This window comes from Carcharhinus amblyrhynchos, chromosome 23 (assembly GCF_965287045.1).
Source record: "Carcharhinus amblyrhynchos chromosome 23, sCarAmb.v2.hapA, whole genome shotgun sequence".
Classification (NCBI taxonomy): domain Eukaryota; kingdom Metazoa; phylum Chordata; class Chondrichthyes; order Carcharhiniformes; family Carcharhinidae; genus Carcharhinus; species Carcharhinus amblyrhynchos.
Genome location: NC_137346.1, coordinates 38,176,099 through 38,192,957, shown reverse-complemented (window position 1 = coordinate 38,192,957; position 16,859 = coordinate 38,176,099). Strand labels below are relative to the sequence as shown.

The 16,859-nt window shown below is 42.9% G+C and overlaps 1 protein-coding gene across 2 annotated transcripts in view; it reads left to right on the top strand.

The window, feature by feature from the left end:
- Positions 1-16,859, top strand: part of hip1 (huntingtin interacting protein 1) — a 249,818-nt gene that overhangs the window by 101,129 nt on the left and 131,830 nt on the right. For both annotated transcript variants that reach the window (XM_080210991.1, XM_080210992.1), the window contains exon 3: positions 301-443. In XM_080210991.1, coding sequence (XP_080067117.1) covers positions 301-443 — 143 coding nt within the window. The remainder of the gene's footprint in view (positions 1-300; positions 444-16,859) is intronic.

Sequence of the window (16,859 nt, the reverse complement as noted above, 5' to 3'; positions counted from 1 at the left end):
TAGGGCTCTATCAACGTTTGAAGGTTTTAATCTTCCTATTTCAGATGCTGATTAAGTTGCTGTGATCTTCCTGTTTTGGTTTCTAATCTGAAGTAATCACATTTCTTATCTTGAAAATGTTAAAGGATGGTTTCCACTCTCTTTCCTTGCCGTATCGCAGTTGAGTTACTGGTCACTGGCTTGATCCACAGCAGCCATGTAATTAAGCTGACCAAGTTTCAGAGCTGATCAGATTTATTTGTATCTTTTTTATGAAATGCATTTCCAGTTTTTAATAATTTCCTTAATATGTTCCTTCACCATGTATTCTGGGTACGCACCACGAGAAGGGCGCTCATACGTTCTGGTCGGTAGTGAACCGATTGCCGCTGTCCAGCAACGCAGTCCTTTGCTGGAAATTCTGCCATGTATTTCACAAGCTGCTTCGAGATGGACATCCCAGTGTAAGTCATATCTTAGGTCTCTTAAATGTCACGTTGAATGAGTATTGATTTGAGATCAAGGGTGATAATGAGGGAAGAAAACCATTGCAACCAGTGATTGCATCTTTAGGCACATGAGCGTGCCTCAAGACCATTCTTGGAATAATCTCACTGTTCACGAGGATACAAATCCCTGGATTTACCATTGCCACGGTCTCTGTTTATGATGATAGTCACTAATTGAAAGAACAGGTTTCTACATTGAGGACTACTGAACCTAAAGTTCTAGTGGTTCACACTGCTAGTGACACTAGAGCTGACTTCAGCATCACCAGTCTGGGAAGTGTGGATCAGTTGTACCTTCTGCACTTCTTCTTTTGTTCATGACCCCTGAAATGGGTGAGATTGAACTGATCTTTGCTGAAATGCTTCCTTGTCTTGGCTCTCAGATTTTCGAAGAACAAAGTCAGCCCGGGAAACAGGCCCTTCGGCCCAACGAGCCCGCGCCGCCATCTCAACACCACCAGTCCTCCTCCCCCCCCACGATCCCTGTCTAATGATTTATGGCCATCCAGATTGAGGGAAACTGATTTAGGGACAATTTATTCCTGCCAGTCAGCCTAACAGCACATCTTTGGGGTGTGGGAGGAAACCAGAGCACCCGGAGAAAACCCACGCAAGCACGGGGAGAATGTGCAAACTCCCACAGACACCGGCCCAAATCCATGTGTCTGCACAGCAATCAGCGATAGTCACTGAGCTGTCGTCTTGCCCAGTATCTTGTCCAGTTTAGGCACACACTAACAACATGAAGCACTAGGCCAATCCAGAACCACCAAGAGCAGCCCCAGTACGACCCATCATGTGTATGCCCCTCGGACACGAGGTGACCGACTTAAAACCTGTGAATGAAAAGAGGAAAACGTTATTATCATACCGTACCGATTTACATTACCAGGGACGCCCCAATGCTAATGACCCTTATTTAAAACCATCTCCTATATCCACCCATCTCCAACCCAGTCATGTGCCTGTCTAAGTTGCTCTTAAATGACTCTAGCGTGTTTGCCTCCACCACCCTACTTGGCAGAGCATTCCATACCCCCACTACCCTCTGTGTGGAAAAGCCTCCCTCTAATATCTGTGTTGTACCTCTCTCCCCTCACCTTAAGCCCCTTGTCCTACATGCCTCTATCATAGGAAATAGCTTACCTCTGTTTATCTATACTCTTCATAATCTTATATACCTCTATTAGATCCCCCCTCAGTCGGCGTCTTTCAAGGGAAAAGAGCCCCAATTTCTTCAATCTTTCCTCATACCCCAGTCCTTCCATACCAGGCAACATGCTGGTAAACCTCCTCTGCACTCTCTCCAGAGTCTCCACGTCCTTCTGGTAGTAAGGCGACCAGAACTGGACGCAGTACTCCAAATGCGGCCTAACCAACGTTCTGTACAACTGCAACATTAGACTCCAGCTCTTATAGTCTATACCCCTTCCTATAAAGGCTAACATACCATAGGCTTTCTTCACCACACTCTCCACTTGCACTGCCACCTTCAAAGACTTGTGCACTTGCACCCCCAGGTCTCGCTGCGATTCTGTGCTCCTTACGGGCTTACCCTTTACCATATAACTCAGAGGTGAGAAATTTGAAAAATTTTCAAGTGGCAAATGCAATTAGAAAGAAGCAGCTTAATTGATTTTAAAATCGTACCATCTCCTTGAAATGAAATGACTGTACAGCAATGACTTCTTGGCCTCATTATTGTAAAACATACAAGGGTGTCCAAATAAGGGCTCCATAATAGTAGCAGAACAAGTTCCATGCTCTGAATTGATTAATTTGCATGTTCATTGCATTCATATTTACCTCTTAAATTATTTAATTATATATTGGCCACACATTCCCACTCAACATATTTCTGTCACACTTAAGGGCAGCACAGTGGTTAGCATTGTAATCTCTCAGCGCCAGGGACCCAGGTTCGATTCCTGACTTGGATCACTGTCTGTGTGGAATCTGAAAGTTTACCCTGTGTCTGCGTGGGTTTCCTCCGGGTGCTTCAGTTTCCTCCCACAGTCCAAAGATGTGCAGCTTAGGTTGATTTACCATGCTGAATTGCCCCTTAGTGTCAAGGGGTTGGTAGGGTAAATAAGTAAGGTAATGGTGATATGGCTGAGTGGGATTGTGATCAGCGCAGCCTCAATGGGCTGAATGGTGACCTCCTGCAGTGTAGGATTCTATGATTCTGTGTGTTGCATCAAATTTCTGGACCAAACTATATGTAAAAAAAAGAGGTGCTCTCTAGAGAAATTAGATCCAGAATATCTGTGACCATCCACTGACATCTGTTTGACCTTGGTATTTAAATAGTGATTTGACTTATTGTCCTTATAGGGATGGACTTGAATTAAAGAATAATATGTTGCCTGTAATGGGTATTAGGTCCTCACCTTTATCAAATAGTGCACTTTCTGGGAACAGTTAAGTTGGAGATTTGTTGGTATGTCTCTTTACTTCAAAATAAAAGCACAAAAGCTGTGCACAAAAGCAGCAAAGCAGCAGCATTGACATTGTCAGCAGCACACTTGTACTTACCTGTGATTGTTCGAATGATGCTGTAATGGAAATTCCATTGTTAAAGTATAACATTGATTTGTCACTACTATGTCAGACCATTTGATGTTTTTAAAATAAGTTCCCCACAGGTGCTTGAAATTGATTTCTGGAAAAATGATTAATACCCAATGCAAGGCCCAGGTCTCAATATCTGGGCTTTGACTGAATGATTTTAATTAAGTTTGCAAATAATGATATTTGCAGAATTTCTCAACAATCTGCATATTCCTGGCATGTATAGTATTTGTAAGAGTTGAAGGATATGGCTGCTTTTCCTATGGTTCTTTTTGCTTTTACCAAAAAACCTTTAAATAACTGGTGATTAAATTCTCAAAGCTTATATCCAGGCACTATTGATCTAAATATATTGATGATTGTGCTTTTGTCATCATTTATTCAGAGACACACAATACCTGTCAAGAGCAACACCTATTATGGTTTCTTGATGTTTGCGCAAGAAAGTGCACTGTTTATTGAGGATGTATTGGTGTTTATTGCTGTTGGAATTCAGTTTATAAATAACTATTGAACCATTTCTGAGGCTCAAAATTTTTATAAAAAAAACGGATGTAATAAGCAGTGAAGTTTAAAGTTTATTTATTAGTTACAAGTAAGGCTTATCCTGTTTGGGTACACTGAGGGAGAATTTAGCATGGCCAATTCACCTTTCAGCACGTCTTTCTGACAGTGGGAGGAAACCCATGCAGACACGGAGAACATGCAAACTCCACACAGACAGTGACCCAAGCTAGGAATCAAACTTGGGTCCCTGACACTGTGAGGCAGCAGTGCTAACCACTGTGTCACCATGCTGCTATGAATCCTTGTTTGTTTATGGAAAACATAAGTCATTAAAGTTTGTATGATTTAACAAACCCATTCAGTGTTGCTCCCCTGCTGTATTTTGGAATTCCTATCCAAGTGTTGTAAGGAGCAGAATTCTTGTAATGCCAGATATCTGAATTAGAAACAGAAAGTACTGTAAATAATTAGTAGGTCTGGCAGCATCCATGGCAATAGAAATTGTTTCAGATCAATGACCCTTGATCAAAGTATTGTGAGGTAGCTAATTTTGGTAAGCCGAAAATTTGCATTTTCCTGCTTGAAAGCAAGAATATGAAAACAAGAACTGGCTGATAGTGGGGGAAGTAGTGGACGGCTGCCTGAGAGGACACGCTGGGCCGTGAATGAGTTAGGTGAAGGGCTCAGGTGAGGAGCTGTGCTAAAGTTTTGTCCTAATCGTTTGAAAGGGTTCAGTTTCAATTTGGGTCCAATCTTTTCCCCATCTGTATTCCACCCCCCCAATCTCCTTTACCTCCCCATTCTATAAAGTGGTTAGACCATTTCCTTGTGTTCTAGATCCTAGCAGCTTACAGAGCTGCATAACTGAGGGCTCTGTGCTTTGAATCTTTGTCCTGATCTCTCTCTCCCCAATTTTGACTCAATCCAGTAGATCACATTCGCAGTGCTGTCTTGATTGGTCATCCTATGACGCTAGATTCTTTCCTTGAATCTTCTTCCCAAGTGTTGTGACACTTTTTCCCCACCCCTCCCCCTTAAAATGTGATACACTCAGACACTTTTTTAATGCAGTTCTTGCATTTGCATTGCACCTTCAATTGAGGCAATCCTCTCCATGCATTTCGCAGAAGTGTAGCACAAAAAATTGCCTCTGATCTAGTGCAGGAGATATTGGGAAGGGTGATGAATAGCTTGGGCTAGTGTGTTTTAAGAAGGGTCAGCTGGATATTTTGAGGTGTGTGAGGCTTTGGCAGCTGTGAAGGCATGTCATGGCCATGAGAGTGGGAGGATGTATAAGAAGCTAGAATCATGAATAGACTGTGGAGGGTGTTACCGAGATGGGTAAGAACAAGGCTAGGAGGATTAAAATTAAAACAGGGATATTAAAAAGACTAGACTCATCGTTGTCGAGTTTTGTAACACCTCTGTTCTAACACCTGGAACAGCAAGCCCTGTCTTATTGATACTGCAATGTGTCTTTTATAACAATTGCAACAATGATGTGAGAAAAAGAGAGCTCAGTTACAGGCAGCTCCACCTTCGTGATAATGCCCTGTGTACCCAGACTTTCTGGAAAATCACCAAAACCACAACTGAGTCAGCCAAACGCTTGTCTATTGACAATGGAATAAGTGAACTCCTTCGGAAATGCTTGCCTGCCTTTGCTCCAAGTGGCAGGAAAAGATGATGAAAGCCTGATGCAAAGTTTGTTTCTCTCCTTCTCAACCCTTCATCCTCCCCATGCCTCCTCCGTATGGACTAAGAACCTGTGGGTTAAAGAAGCTGGAACCAGCAATAAATAATGGGGGCTTTCGATTGCTACACAGTGCTAATCGTGGCTGATTTTAATCTACATGTAGTTTGGTTTGTAATCGGATTGGTCAGGATAGCCGAGATGATGAGTTCAGTGTTCTGTAAAAATGCTAGAATCCGTCATCAAAGAGGAAATAGCGAGGTACCTAGAAAAGAATGTTTTGATACAGCACGGATTCGTTAAGGGGAAGTCGTGTTTGACAAATTTATTGGAATTCTATGAGGATGCCTCTAGTGCGGTAGACAGAGGGAAACCGGTGGATGTGGTGTTTCTCGATTTTCCAAAAGGCGTTTGATAAGGTGCCGCACAAAAGGTTGCTTCAGAAGGTTAGGGGGCTTGGAGTTGGGGGTAAGGTGTTAGCGTGGATAGAGGATTGGTTGTCTAATAGGAGGCAGAGAGTTGGTATCAATGGGTGCTATTCTGATTGGTGGTTGGTGACTAGTGGAGTGCCGCAGGGATCGGTGCTGGGGCCTCAGCTATTTACCATTTGTAGAGACGATCTGGAGGAGGGGGCTGAGTGTAGGGTGACGAAATTTGCTGATGACACAAAGATGAGTGGAAAAGCAAATTGTGCGGAGGGTGTGGAAAGTCTGCAGAGGGATCTGGATAGGCTGAGTGAGTGGGCGAGCACCTGGCAGATGAAGTACTATGTTAGCAAGTGTGAGGTTATCCACTTGGGCAGAAATAATAGTAAGAGGGATTACTATTTAAAGGACGAAAAGCTGCAGCATGCTACGGTGCAGAGGGACCTGGGGGTACTTGTGCATGAGTCGCAAAAACCCAGTCAGCAGGTGATGAAGAAGGCAAATGGGATGCTGGCCTTTACAGCGAGGGGATTGAATATAAAAGTAGGGAGGTCTTGTTGCAACTGCACAGGGCACTGGTGAGGCCGCAGCTGGAGTACTGTGTGCAGTTTTGGTCGCCGCACTTGTGCAAGGATATATTGGCCTTGGAGGGAGTGCAGAGGAAGTTCACTAGGCTGATACCTGAGGTGAGGGGGTTAGACTATGAAGAAAGACTAAATAGACTGGGTCTGTACTCACTGGAGTTTAGAAGGGTGAGGGGGGATCTTATAGAGATGTATAAGATAATGAAAGGGATGGATAGGGTAGAGGTAGAGAGATTCTTCCCGCTCAGAAAGGATAGCAGGTCTAGAGGGCACAGCCTCAAGATAAGGGGAGGGACAGTTTAGACGGAGTTGAGGAGGAACTTCTTCGCTCAAAGGGTGGTGAATCTCTGGAATTCTCTGCCCGTTGAAGTAGTAGAGGCTACCTCGTCAAATATATTTAAGTCACGGGTAGATAGGTTTTTGACAGACAAGGGAATTAAGGGTTATGGGGAGAAAGTGGGAAAGTGGAATTGATCCACTTCAGATCAGCCATGATCTTATTGAATGGCGGGGCAGGCTCGAAGGGCTACATGACCTACTCCTGCTCCTATTTCTTATGTTCTTATGTTCTCAGGACAGGCTTTTTGATCTAGCAGCATGTTTTTGCACCAACCAGAGAACAGGCTATACTGGTAATATGTTACATGACAAGGTTTAATTAATGACCTCTATAATGCAGGTGACCATAGGTAGCAGTGATCATAATATGGTTGAATTACACATTCAGTTGGAGGGATTTCAGTTGTGTGGACATGGAAACCGAGCTGGCTGAAGTAAACTGGAAACTTAGGTTAAGGGATAGAGATGCAGTGGCAGACATGGAAAGGGATATTTCAGAATATTCAGAGAAGGTGCTTCCCAGTGAGGAAGAAAGACTAAGGGAAGGATGCAGCATCTGTGGCGAACTAAGGAAAGTAAAGATAATATCAAATTAAAAGAAACATAATTCCATGAAGCTGACTGACAGGTTGAAAGATTGAACAGAATGTAGGGAATAGCAAGTAAATGACTAATAAGAATGGATAAATTGGAGTATGAGAGAGAGAAGCTGGAAATGTAAAATGAACATTAATTCCTCTAAAGAACTACTCTGGGGAAATAATAATGGAAAATGAGAACAAATGAATGGAACAGAGATTTTGCTTTTTTCCTCACTGTATAGAGGAAACAAATAACATCCCAGAAATAAGTTGTAAACCAGGGGGTAAAAGGAAAGGAACTTATCAGAATAAGGTACTGAGTAAATTATTGGAACTAAAAGCTGACAAGTTCCCAGGTGTGATGAACATCATCCTTGAGTCTTAAAGAAGTGGCTGCAGACGTAGGTTTTAATTTTTCTAGATTGTATAAATTGGTGACTCCTCCGTTCAAGAAAGGAAGGAAACAGCCAGAAACTACAGGCAGTTAGCTTCATACCTGTCATGGAGAAATTGCTGCAATGTATTAGTAAGGAACTTATAGTGGGACACTTATAAAATCTTAATGCAAGGTTTTTGGAATGGGAAATCATGTTTGAATAATTGGAGTTCTTTGAAGACGTACAGGTAACACAGATAGGGGGAGAACCAGTGATGTGCTGTACTTGGATTTTCAGAAAGCATTTGGCAAGGTACCACATGTAAAGTAAGAACTTGTGCAGGGCTGGCATATTAGCATGGCTAGAGGATTGGATAGCTAACAGGAAGTAGAAATAAATGAGTCTTCTTTGGCTTGGCAAAATAGGGTGAATGGAATGTCACAGGGATCAGTGCTGGGACCTCAACTATTTACAATTTATATCATGACTTGGATGAAGGGACCAAGAGTGTGTTTGCTAAATTTGCTGATGGCACAAAGGTAGAAAAGTAAATTGAGAAACAGACATGAGTCTGTAAAGTGACATGGGTTCAGTCAGTGGTCAAAAGTTTGGCAGGTGGAGCGTAAATTGGGAAAGTGCAAATTTTTGGAAGCAAAACTAGGATGGCCACACCCCTTTCCCTTAGACAGCCTTGCTTATCAGAGATCTTCCTGCCAAGTGCAATGTGGACATTGGCCGGGTGGGTCACCTATTCCAAATATAAATGGCAATCACCTTGAACAGAGTCCACATTCAGTAGTGAAATGGCTCACCAATTTTTAATTTCTTCTTTTTCTGATGCCTTACCTTGTGGATTCCGAAAAGCTGTTGACCAGAAGTATACTCTTGCATCCTTCCAATAGATCTGAGTGAGCTGGTCCCACAGAGCTGAATACAGCTCAGCTGGTAAGCTATTGCTTCTGGGAGTTCTACTCTTCTCAAAAGACTCTAGGGCTGCAGTCAGCTCATCCAGATTCCCTTGTGTACTGTCATCTAAGACCTCATGATGGAAGACAGGAAGGACTGGGAGGCTGTGATTTCTGGGGATTTCACTTCATACAGTCAATCGGTTGTAAGAGGAGGTTCTGATCCTGAGAATGTCAGACTCTGATTATTGCACTGAGCTGTTGTCTTCTTTTAGGCTGCTGGTCACGTGCTATGTGTACCTTTTGAAAGTTGAAACACGAGCCTGTTTCATCTTGCTCCACAGGGCAGACTCTGGGTCAGAAGATTGTGGTCACCAGGGGATAAGGAAGCAGAGGCAGGTAGATAGAATTGCAGTCCTTAAATTTGCTAGTCTTCATCACAAATGACAATGGACAGATTCCAGTCTCCACAAAACTGATCCTGTATAAAATGTGTAGAATATGCAGATTGGATATACTTGCATTTAAACAACTCTCTACTAAATGTTTACTGGGAAATTAGACTGAATGCGATGCGTGCAAGACATCCTTATCGGCATTGAGTGATAAAGTAGGCAAAAGTCTGTTTGATATTTATAAGGAGCCATGAATTGTACCTGGAGACTGGAAAGTTACTCATGCAGCTTCAATGCTTGAAACAAGGAGCAAAATATGATCCATTTAATTATAGAGCAGAGTAAGACAGTGCATGACAATGTTAGTACAATAGTGAGACAGCAAATTGGCTAAACAGCAGTAAACAGAAGGTGATGATAAGTGGAGGAGTTGGTGACTAATTGAGTTTCAAAGGGTGCTGGTGTGTTCCCTTGATTAAACAGTTTATAAATATACATGGGTACCAATAGAATATAATGCTGTAAAATTTGTGGATGAAACCATGCTACATGACCCAGTGCACAAAAAATAAATGAAGTAAATGTGGACAAGCTTTGATGAAATGACAAATGGAGTTTAATGTGAGGTAGTGTATAATGGTAGACGGAAGAATGCCGTGGTTGAGATTACCATAGAAGACTGAAGATGGAGAAAAATCTGGATGTGAGTTTTGATTGACTGAAAGTATCCAACTTTAATACCATGCAACTGGTATTGAGGTGTTATTAACGAGGAGAATCAGGGCTTGGGATACATTTCTGGAATATTTGATTGCAACACTCAGGTAATATAACTCATTTGGACTGAATAAAAAGACAATTCTTTCAGAACTTAAATCTCTATTATGCAGGGTTTTGCTGACAAAACTGAATTTTTTTTCAAAATTGAAAGATTGAGAGTGGACATGATTCAAGCTTCCAAATACATGCAAGAAATATTTTTAACCTTGAGTTGCAATTGTGACATGAGTGAGCAATTAGATTGTCAAACCTCATGCAAAGTAGAAATCCATTGGGCTTTTTCCTTTGGTGATCTGTGTTGATTAACGTGTATTGGAAAAAGTTGATGCTGTCTCAGTGAGGTCCATTAAAAATAGAACTGAAGGTTGTAAGGTGGCACTTGGGCAGATGTGGTCCAGTAGTTATGGAACACTTGTGTGGTTGAGGACAAGGACATTTGAAGCAAATTTATTTTAACTTCTGAACATTTTGCTAAATGAAAGAACCCCTGCAGTACAGAAGGAGGCCATTCAATCCTTCCAAACTGCACTGATTCCCTGAAAGAGCATCTTGGCCAGGCCCACCCACCTGCTCTATCCCATAATCCCACGCATTTGCGTGGCGAGTCCACGTAACCTGCACATCTACGGACTGTGCGAGGAACTGGTGCTGCCAAAAGTAAACCTGTTGGACTTTAACCTGGTGTTGTCAGACCTCTTAGTGTGCTTACCCCAGTCCAATGCCGGCATCTGTGGGAGGAAACCAGAGCACCCTGTGGAAACCCACACAGACAAGGGGAGAATGTGCATACTCTTCTCAGTCACCCAAGGCCAGAATTGAACTCAGGTCCCTGAATTTGAGTTGTTCTCCTCAATCTTTGGATGGGGTTGGGCCATGATGGTAGTTGTAAATGGTATGCTGGAGACAATTGGTTTCCATGAATTAAACCCTATTCAGCTCGAGAAGGCACTTGTATTTTGCTTGTTGCAACTACCAAACGTCTCAAAGTACTTTAAAGCCAATGAAGTACTTCTGAAGCCGATTCACTGTTGTAATGTAGGAAGCACACTGCCAACTTGTGCTCAGTAAACTCCCACAAGTAGAAATGTGATGACCAGATAATCTTTCTGTGATGCTGATTGAAGAATAAGTGTTGGCCAGGACACTGGGGATAACTGGCCCTCTTAGTGCCATGGGTTCTTTTACATCCATCCGATGTAGGCAGATAGGACAGGACAGTACCCCCTCACTATTGCACTGGAGTGATCAGCAATGATTTTTACACTCTAGTGCATGGACCTGAACTTGGAACTTTGTGACTGACTGAGCCACGTGACTCTACAGAGACATATGCCAATACATTCCATGGTTTGTTTTATTTGCTGATGTGCAGGCTGATTTCAGACAGCAGAGTGGATCAAGATGCTGCCCTCTGTTTTAGACTGGAAGGTCTGCATTAGATTCCAGATCTGGAAAGTTCCTTGACTTTTAATAGCTTATCATAATAGTGTGGATGGTGGACGTTGATCAGGACTTACCAGTAAGTGATGGCGCTGACACTAACCCTGTTTTTAAATGTATTTTAAGCAGCTGATTGCTTTGTGTCAGAGGGGTGACCACCTAAGAGTCTTATTGATCAGGGCATGAGGTATAATGGTAGGAAGAAAGGGTAGGATCAAGCAGCAGCACAGTTTGTAGATAATCTGCCTGTTTAATGTCAGCCAGCAGATAAATTTTCAGTGTTGAAAATATCAGTTTCATTGGAGACATCAGTCATCTGTTATAATTTATTGGTAGAAACATCTTGTATGAAGCTGTTGATATTGATCAATTCATTTAATGAAGTGATGGTGAGTAATGGCTCACCTGTTCACTTATCTGCAGCAGACTCCAGCCTTCCAGATCTAGCAATGGTAGCTGATGAGCATTGTGCATTATATAACAATCCTTAAAAAAAACAAGTATCAGTTTGATCAATTTAACTGTACCACCAAACTATCAAAACCAAAAACAAGCTTCTCGTCAGAAGGGGTTACAAAGTAATTTTCCCATCATGCTTTCTTCCCTTCAGACAATCTGAAATGGTAAAAGAAATCTCAATTCCCACTGCTCATTATGTGATGACCCCTTCTAGAATGTGCATGCAGATATGACCATTGGATTTTGACTGTGATATACTTCCACTGCTGCTGGGAAAACCTCCTCTATGATTGACCTGACAGAGTAGCCTTTAATAGTGATTCTGGGTGCTTGAAATAGAGAAATGCCTTTCTGGTCCAAGAGGCCATTTTCCCAAAGTTTTGGAGGGATCGGAAGGATTGTCAATGCAGCTATACCAGAGACATTGCTGTTTGAATTTCATGGTCAGTAGAAGACTTTAGAGTCTTCAGAGTCTTGAGTAAATTTGGAGATAATACTGGAAATAGAGAGGAAAAGGAGATCTTGCACTTTCTGGAACTCTGACCAGATTTGGAGGTTCTGGGTAGATTTAGTACCTTTTTCATAGGGCAGAGTTGAGGCAAAGTGTATTCTATGAGAATGCCTATCTCATGCATTTTATTCCCACTACTGGGACTTTCCAATGTTCACAGAGATGTAGAAAGTCCTGTGTAAAACATGAAGAGCCCTAGATACAACAGCAACCTGTAAAATGCATTTAATGTAATAAATGTAATAAAAAGAAACCCAAGAACATTCATTATAAATTCAACACTAACTCATGTGAGATATTAAGGCAGATGGCCAAAAGCTTGATTGAAATGTTAGGTTTGAAGGGATTACTTAAGAGGAAAAGGGCAATGGAGGTGGTAAAGGAGGGAATTCCAGAGCTTGGGCTTAGGCAGCTGAAGGCATATCCATCATTGGTGGAGTATTTTAAAATGGAGATGGTAAAGGGACTGGAATGAGATGAGCACATATTTTTGAGGGTTGTGGGATTGGAGAAGATTTCACAGGTCAGAATGGGGTGAGAGGATCGAGGAACTTTGAAGATAAAGATGTAAGTTTTAAAATCATGATTGGGTACCATTGTATATTGGTGAATGCTGGGATGTGAGGTGAATGGGACCTTGTGTGATTAAGGACTTGAAAGCAGAGGTTTGGATTACAGGTTTTATCAAGGATAGAATATGGTCAGCCAGCTCGGAGTGTGTTGGAAGAGTCCAGTATGGAGGTTACAGAGACATGGATGATGTTTTCAGCAGCAGTTGAATTGAAGCCAGGCAATGTTACAGAAATAGAAATTGGTGATCTTGGAATGAACTATTATCAGAATAGGAAATTTTTACTGCTTGTGTAACAACTGCAATCCTGTTTTCCCATTGACAAAAACAAAAGGTACTTGCAAATCTTTTTAGTTAATAAACAGGAAACACTCATCTGGGCCATCAAACATGCCCACACTCATGATGTCTGGAATGTGTGACCAGACACCTTATACTGTACTCCTGCAGCCTTATAATCTTGAAGGAATGAAGGGAATGTAGGAAACAGGAAAGTGAAAGAAATAAAACCAAGAAAGATGGGAAGAGAGACTAAAATGACTCCTGAGACCCGGGTCCCTTCACCAAACTTAGATTTATTTACACAGTCAGCAACACTCAAGATTATATACGCAGTGTGCGAGTAACCCTGGCACTCCACGTTATCATACATAGGATTGGACAAGCCATTACTGCCTGAATTGTGTCGTAAGAGGTCCACATCATGAGCCTCATTAGAATTATTGTATGATTGCGATAGGAAGGCTGAATACATGGCTGTCATTGATTCTAGTCTGGAACAATGATGGGCCCAAATTGTGGATGCCTCAGATATGTAGCTCACAATTTGAAAACTCGTATAAAATTTGCAATGTTGATAGCTCTGGTTACAGCTGGTCATAGTCTTGTGTGTCTTCATTGTCCCATGTCTATGTGTCTCATGCTTTGAAATTGCGAGTTCTACAGGCCTTTCCCTAGATAGTGTGAAACATAATGATATCGTCCTTGTGCGTTTGTTACACATGAGCAGTTCGCCAGAAAACAGATGGGGAGGGGTGTGTTTTTACCATTGCCGGTAAAATGATGGATGGGGCGAGCCAGTAAAATCGCAAGTGAGCCTAGAGCTCAAGTTTATGCCCGATTTTTCTCGCCTTTTGCGCTCTTATCAGCACCGGATATCTGGTGTGTAGTTCTGGACACAAGGCTGAATATATTATCTAAATTGATTTAAATGGTAATTTAAGTGGAGTTCGTGAGCCTGGGACAGAATTGTCTGTGCTCGCTTGCCTGTGAGACCTCACTGGGGAGGGTTCTCTCCAGAGATCACATATTGTCCCCCATCAATGGAGACCAGATGTAATTGCCTTGTCAGTAGAACCAGAGGCCATTGAAGCCTGGGAGGTCAGGGATGGGGAGTACCCCTTTGGCAGTGTCAGCCTGACACCAGGTGGGGCCTTCTGGAGGCAGGGCCAGATGAGAGCCTGGGGCACTGCTATGCACTCTGTTATGGCGATCGGTGTGGGGAGGGTCGGGGGTAGGGATTGCTGCATACTTGGCAACAGCTGTCAGGGAGGGGAAGAACTGCTGCCACTCTGCACAGTGATTGGGGGTGGGGTGTGATCATTCTAGGACAGTGGGGAGGCTTGCAATAGGCCACAAGCCCTCTCAGTAGTGGGTTGGGAGGGTTGGGTTTTGGCCATGGAGAGTGGCAGCAGAGGCAGTGACAGGTCTCTGTGTTCTCAGAGCACAGATATCTGAGCATGTGCAATTGTGCCCTCTGCTGCTATCAGCTGGCTTTTGGGTGATTTAGGCCCTGTCCATTTCCCCTACTGGCAGATTCCAAGTTTGTCAAGATTCTTCTGCCAAAGTGTGGTAAGATTCGACTTTGAAGTCACCCAAAATTGGCATGAAGGTCTCCCGTTTTCACGCTCGTTTGGCACTTAGAATTCCTTTGGTAGGATCACCCCTGATGTGTTTAACCAATGATTGTCAATGCCATGTACTGCTAACTCCAATGTTCTCATCGAGTTCTCTAATCACTAGAAAGGAGAGCTTGAGGGTTGTCACGTATTGATTCCTGGCTTTAAGAAGTCAGGCGGCTAACAGAGTCACTTTCAGATTATACAGCTCTGATTTCCAATGTTCAATATTTCGAAGGACCTTCTATCCTCTCCAGGTTCTCCCTTGGCCTATGAAGGGCTCTCACCTGAATCTTATGTGTGTATTTTAATGCTATTTCCTTTGTGGCAGCTGCTGCCAGATGTGGTTTAACCATCGATCTCAGGCTAGGCTATTTAAAGGACTGACATGCTCATGCAAATATATTCAGCAAAAAATCCATTTGCAAATTTTGAACTAAAGTTGTGTCATTTATTTACTGTCTCTGTGATTGAAATGAGATGTAATGTTGTTGGTTTATCCCTTCTCCAGTGAGACTTTGGTTTGCATAAATCATTTCACGCGTGATTGGATTTTCCTCTCTTTTTTGTCTGCTTTTGAGCATTAAAACAAATAAAATGGGATAGTGATTCACAGCCACAATCCCCTTAGAACGGTGAGACTGAAATATCATTCTCTGTCCTATTGTGTGGGAGTCATGGCCACCGTCTACAGTTGTTTCCCCAAGTACTGATGACTGAAGCTTATATATTTTATGTAGACACTGCATTGAGGAGGCCACCTTGGTGAACTTTCTGAACTTTGTGAGACATTGCTTTTCACAGTCTGAAGCTTTGATGAAGCCTTCTGCTGTCAGTGATAGTGAGGATTGGATTGCTTTTCTGTGCCTGATTTTCCTAGGTAGGGAGCCTTGGATCTTTGAGAAGGCCAACAACATAATAGGAAGGGTTACTATCCTCAGCCAGATCCCAGGAGGGGGTGGTAGGGGCGGGGTGTTCTGGCTAGGGACCAATAATGTTTTGTTTAAAGTACATAAAAGTTACTTTTGGAATAAAGCCACAACATTGCATGCATTCTGCTTTATTACTATCAGGTTATGTTCATCTGATGAATGGAGTATAGGTTAGTGATTATAGATTAGTGATTTGAGGCTTCATTATTAGTGAATTGTTGATGCCTTTCAATGTCATGATGAAACCATGTGTATCTCCCCCATGCCTGGTGTTTGGATGAAATGGCACAGTTACACAATATAACTAGTTAGGGCAGCACAGTGGTATAGTAGTTAGCACTGCTGCCTCACAGCGCCAGGGATCCGGGTTCGATTCCTAGCTTGGGCCACCGTGTGTGGAGTCTGCACGTTCTCCACGTGTCTGCGTGGGTTTCCTCCAGGTGCTGTGGTCTCTTCCCACAGTCCGAAAGATGTGCTGGTTAGGTACATTGGCCACGCTAAATTCTCCCTTTGTACCCAAACAGGCGCCGGAGTATGGCGACTCGGGGATTTTCACAGTAACTTCATTGCAGTGTTAATGTAAGCCTACGAGTGACACTAATAAATAAACTTTCAACTCTAGCTGAGTAGATTGGAAAAGCTGAAATCTTTTTGCTGAAAGAGAAGGCTGATGAGAAGTTTGACAGATGTGCTTAGAGTCTAAATGTGGATAGTAAGAAGCTGTTCACATTGGCGAAGGGTCGAGAGACAGTGGACATTGCTTGAAAGTGATTGCAAAACAAACAGAACAGGCAGGATTCTGTGGCCTCCATATGGCATCTTTGTCATGGTGGGAGATGACACGTTGTTGGCTGGCGGTGGAACACACCAAGGCACCTCGGGCAGCATCTTTCAACTCACAGCCACTAACACTAGCCCTGCAGCTGTCAATGAAATTTTCCGTTGACTCTACCCGTTGTCACTGGGAAACCTGCGGTGGGAGTGTGCCATTCGCAGGACCAGAAGATCCCGCCAGTGTGAACAGCCAAAAAGTCCTGGCCTACACGTGGAAGTGGTCAGCTCATAGTTTTGAGGCTTTTGTTTTAGGTTTTTTTCATGGCGTACAGGTGTCACTGGCTAGGCCAGCTTTTATTGCCCATCCTTGGAGAAGGTGTTGGTGAGCTGCTTTCATGAACAATTGCCGTCCCTGAGGTGTAGGTACACCTCTTGGTCCCCTTCAGAAGGGAGTTCCAGGATTTTGACCCAGTGACAGTGAAGGAATGGCGATATATTTCCAAGTCAGGATGGTGAGTGATGTGGAGGAGAGCTTCCAGGTGATGGTGTTCCAATGTGTCTGTTGCTCTTGTGTTAGTGGTTGAGAGTTGGAAGGTGCTGCCTCAGGTGCCTTGGTGTGTTCCTGCAGT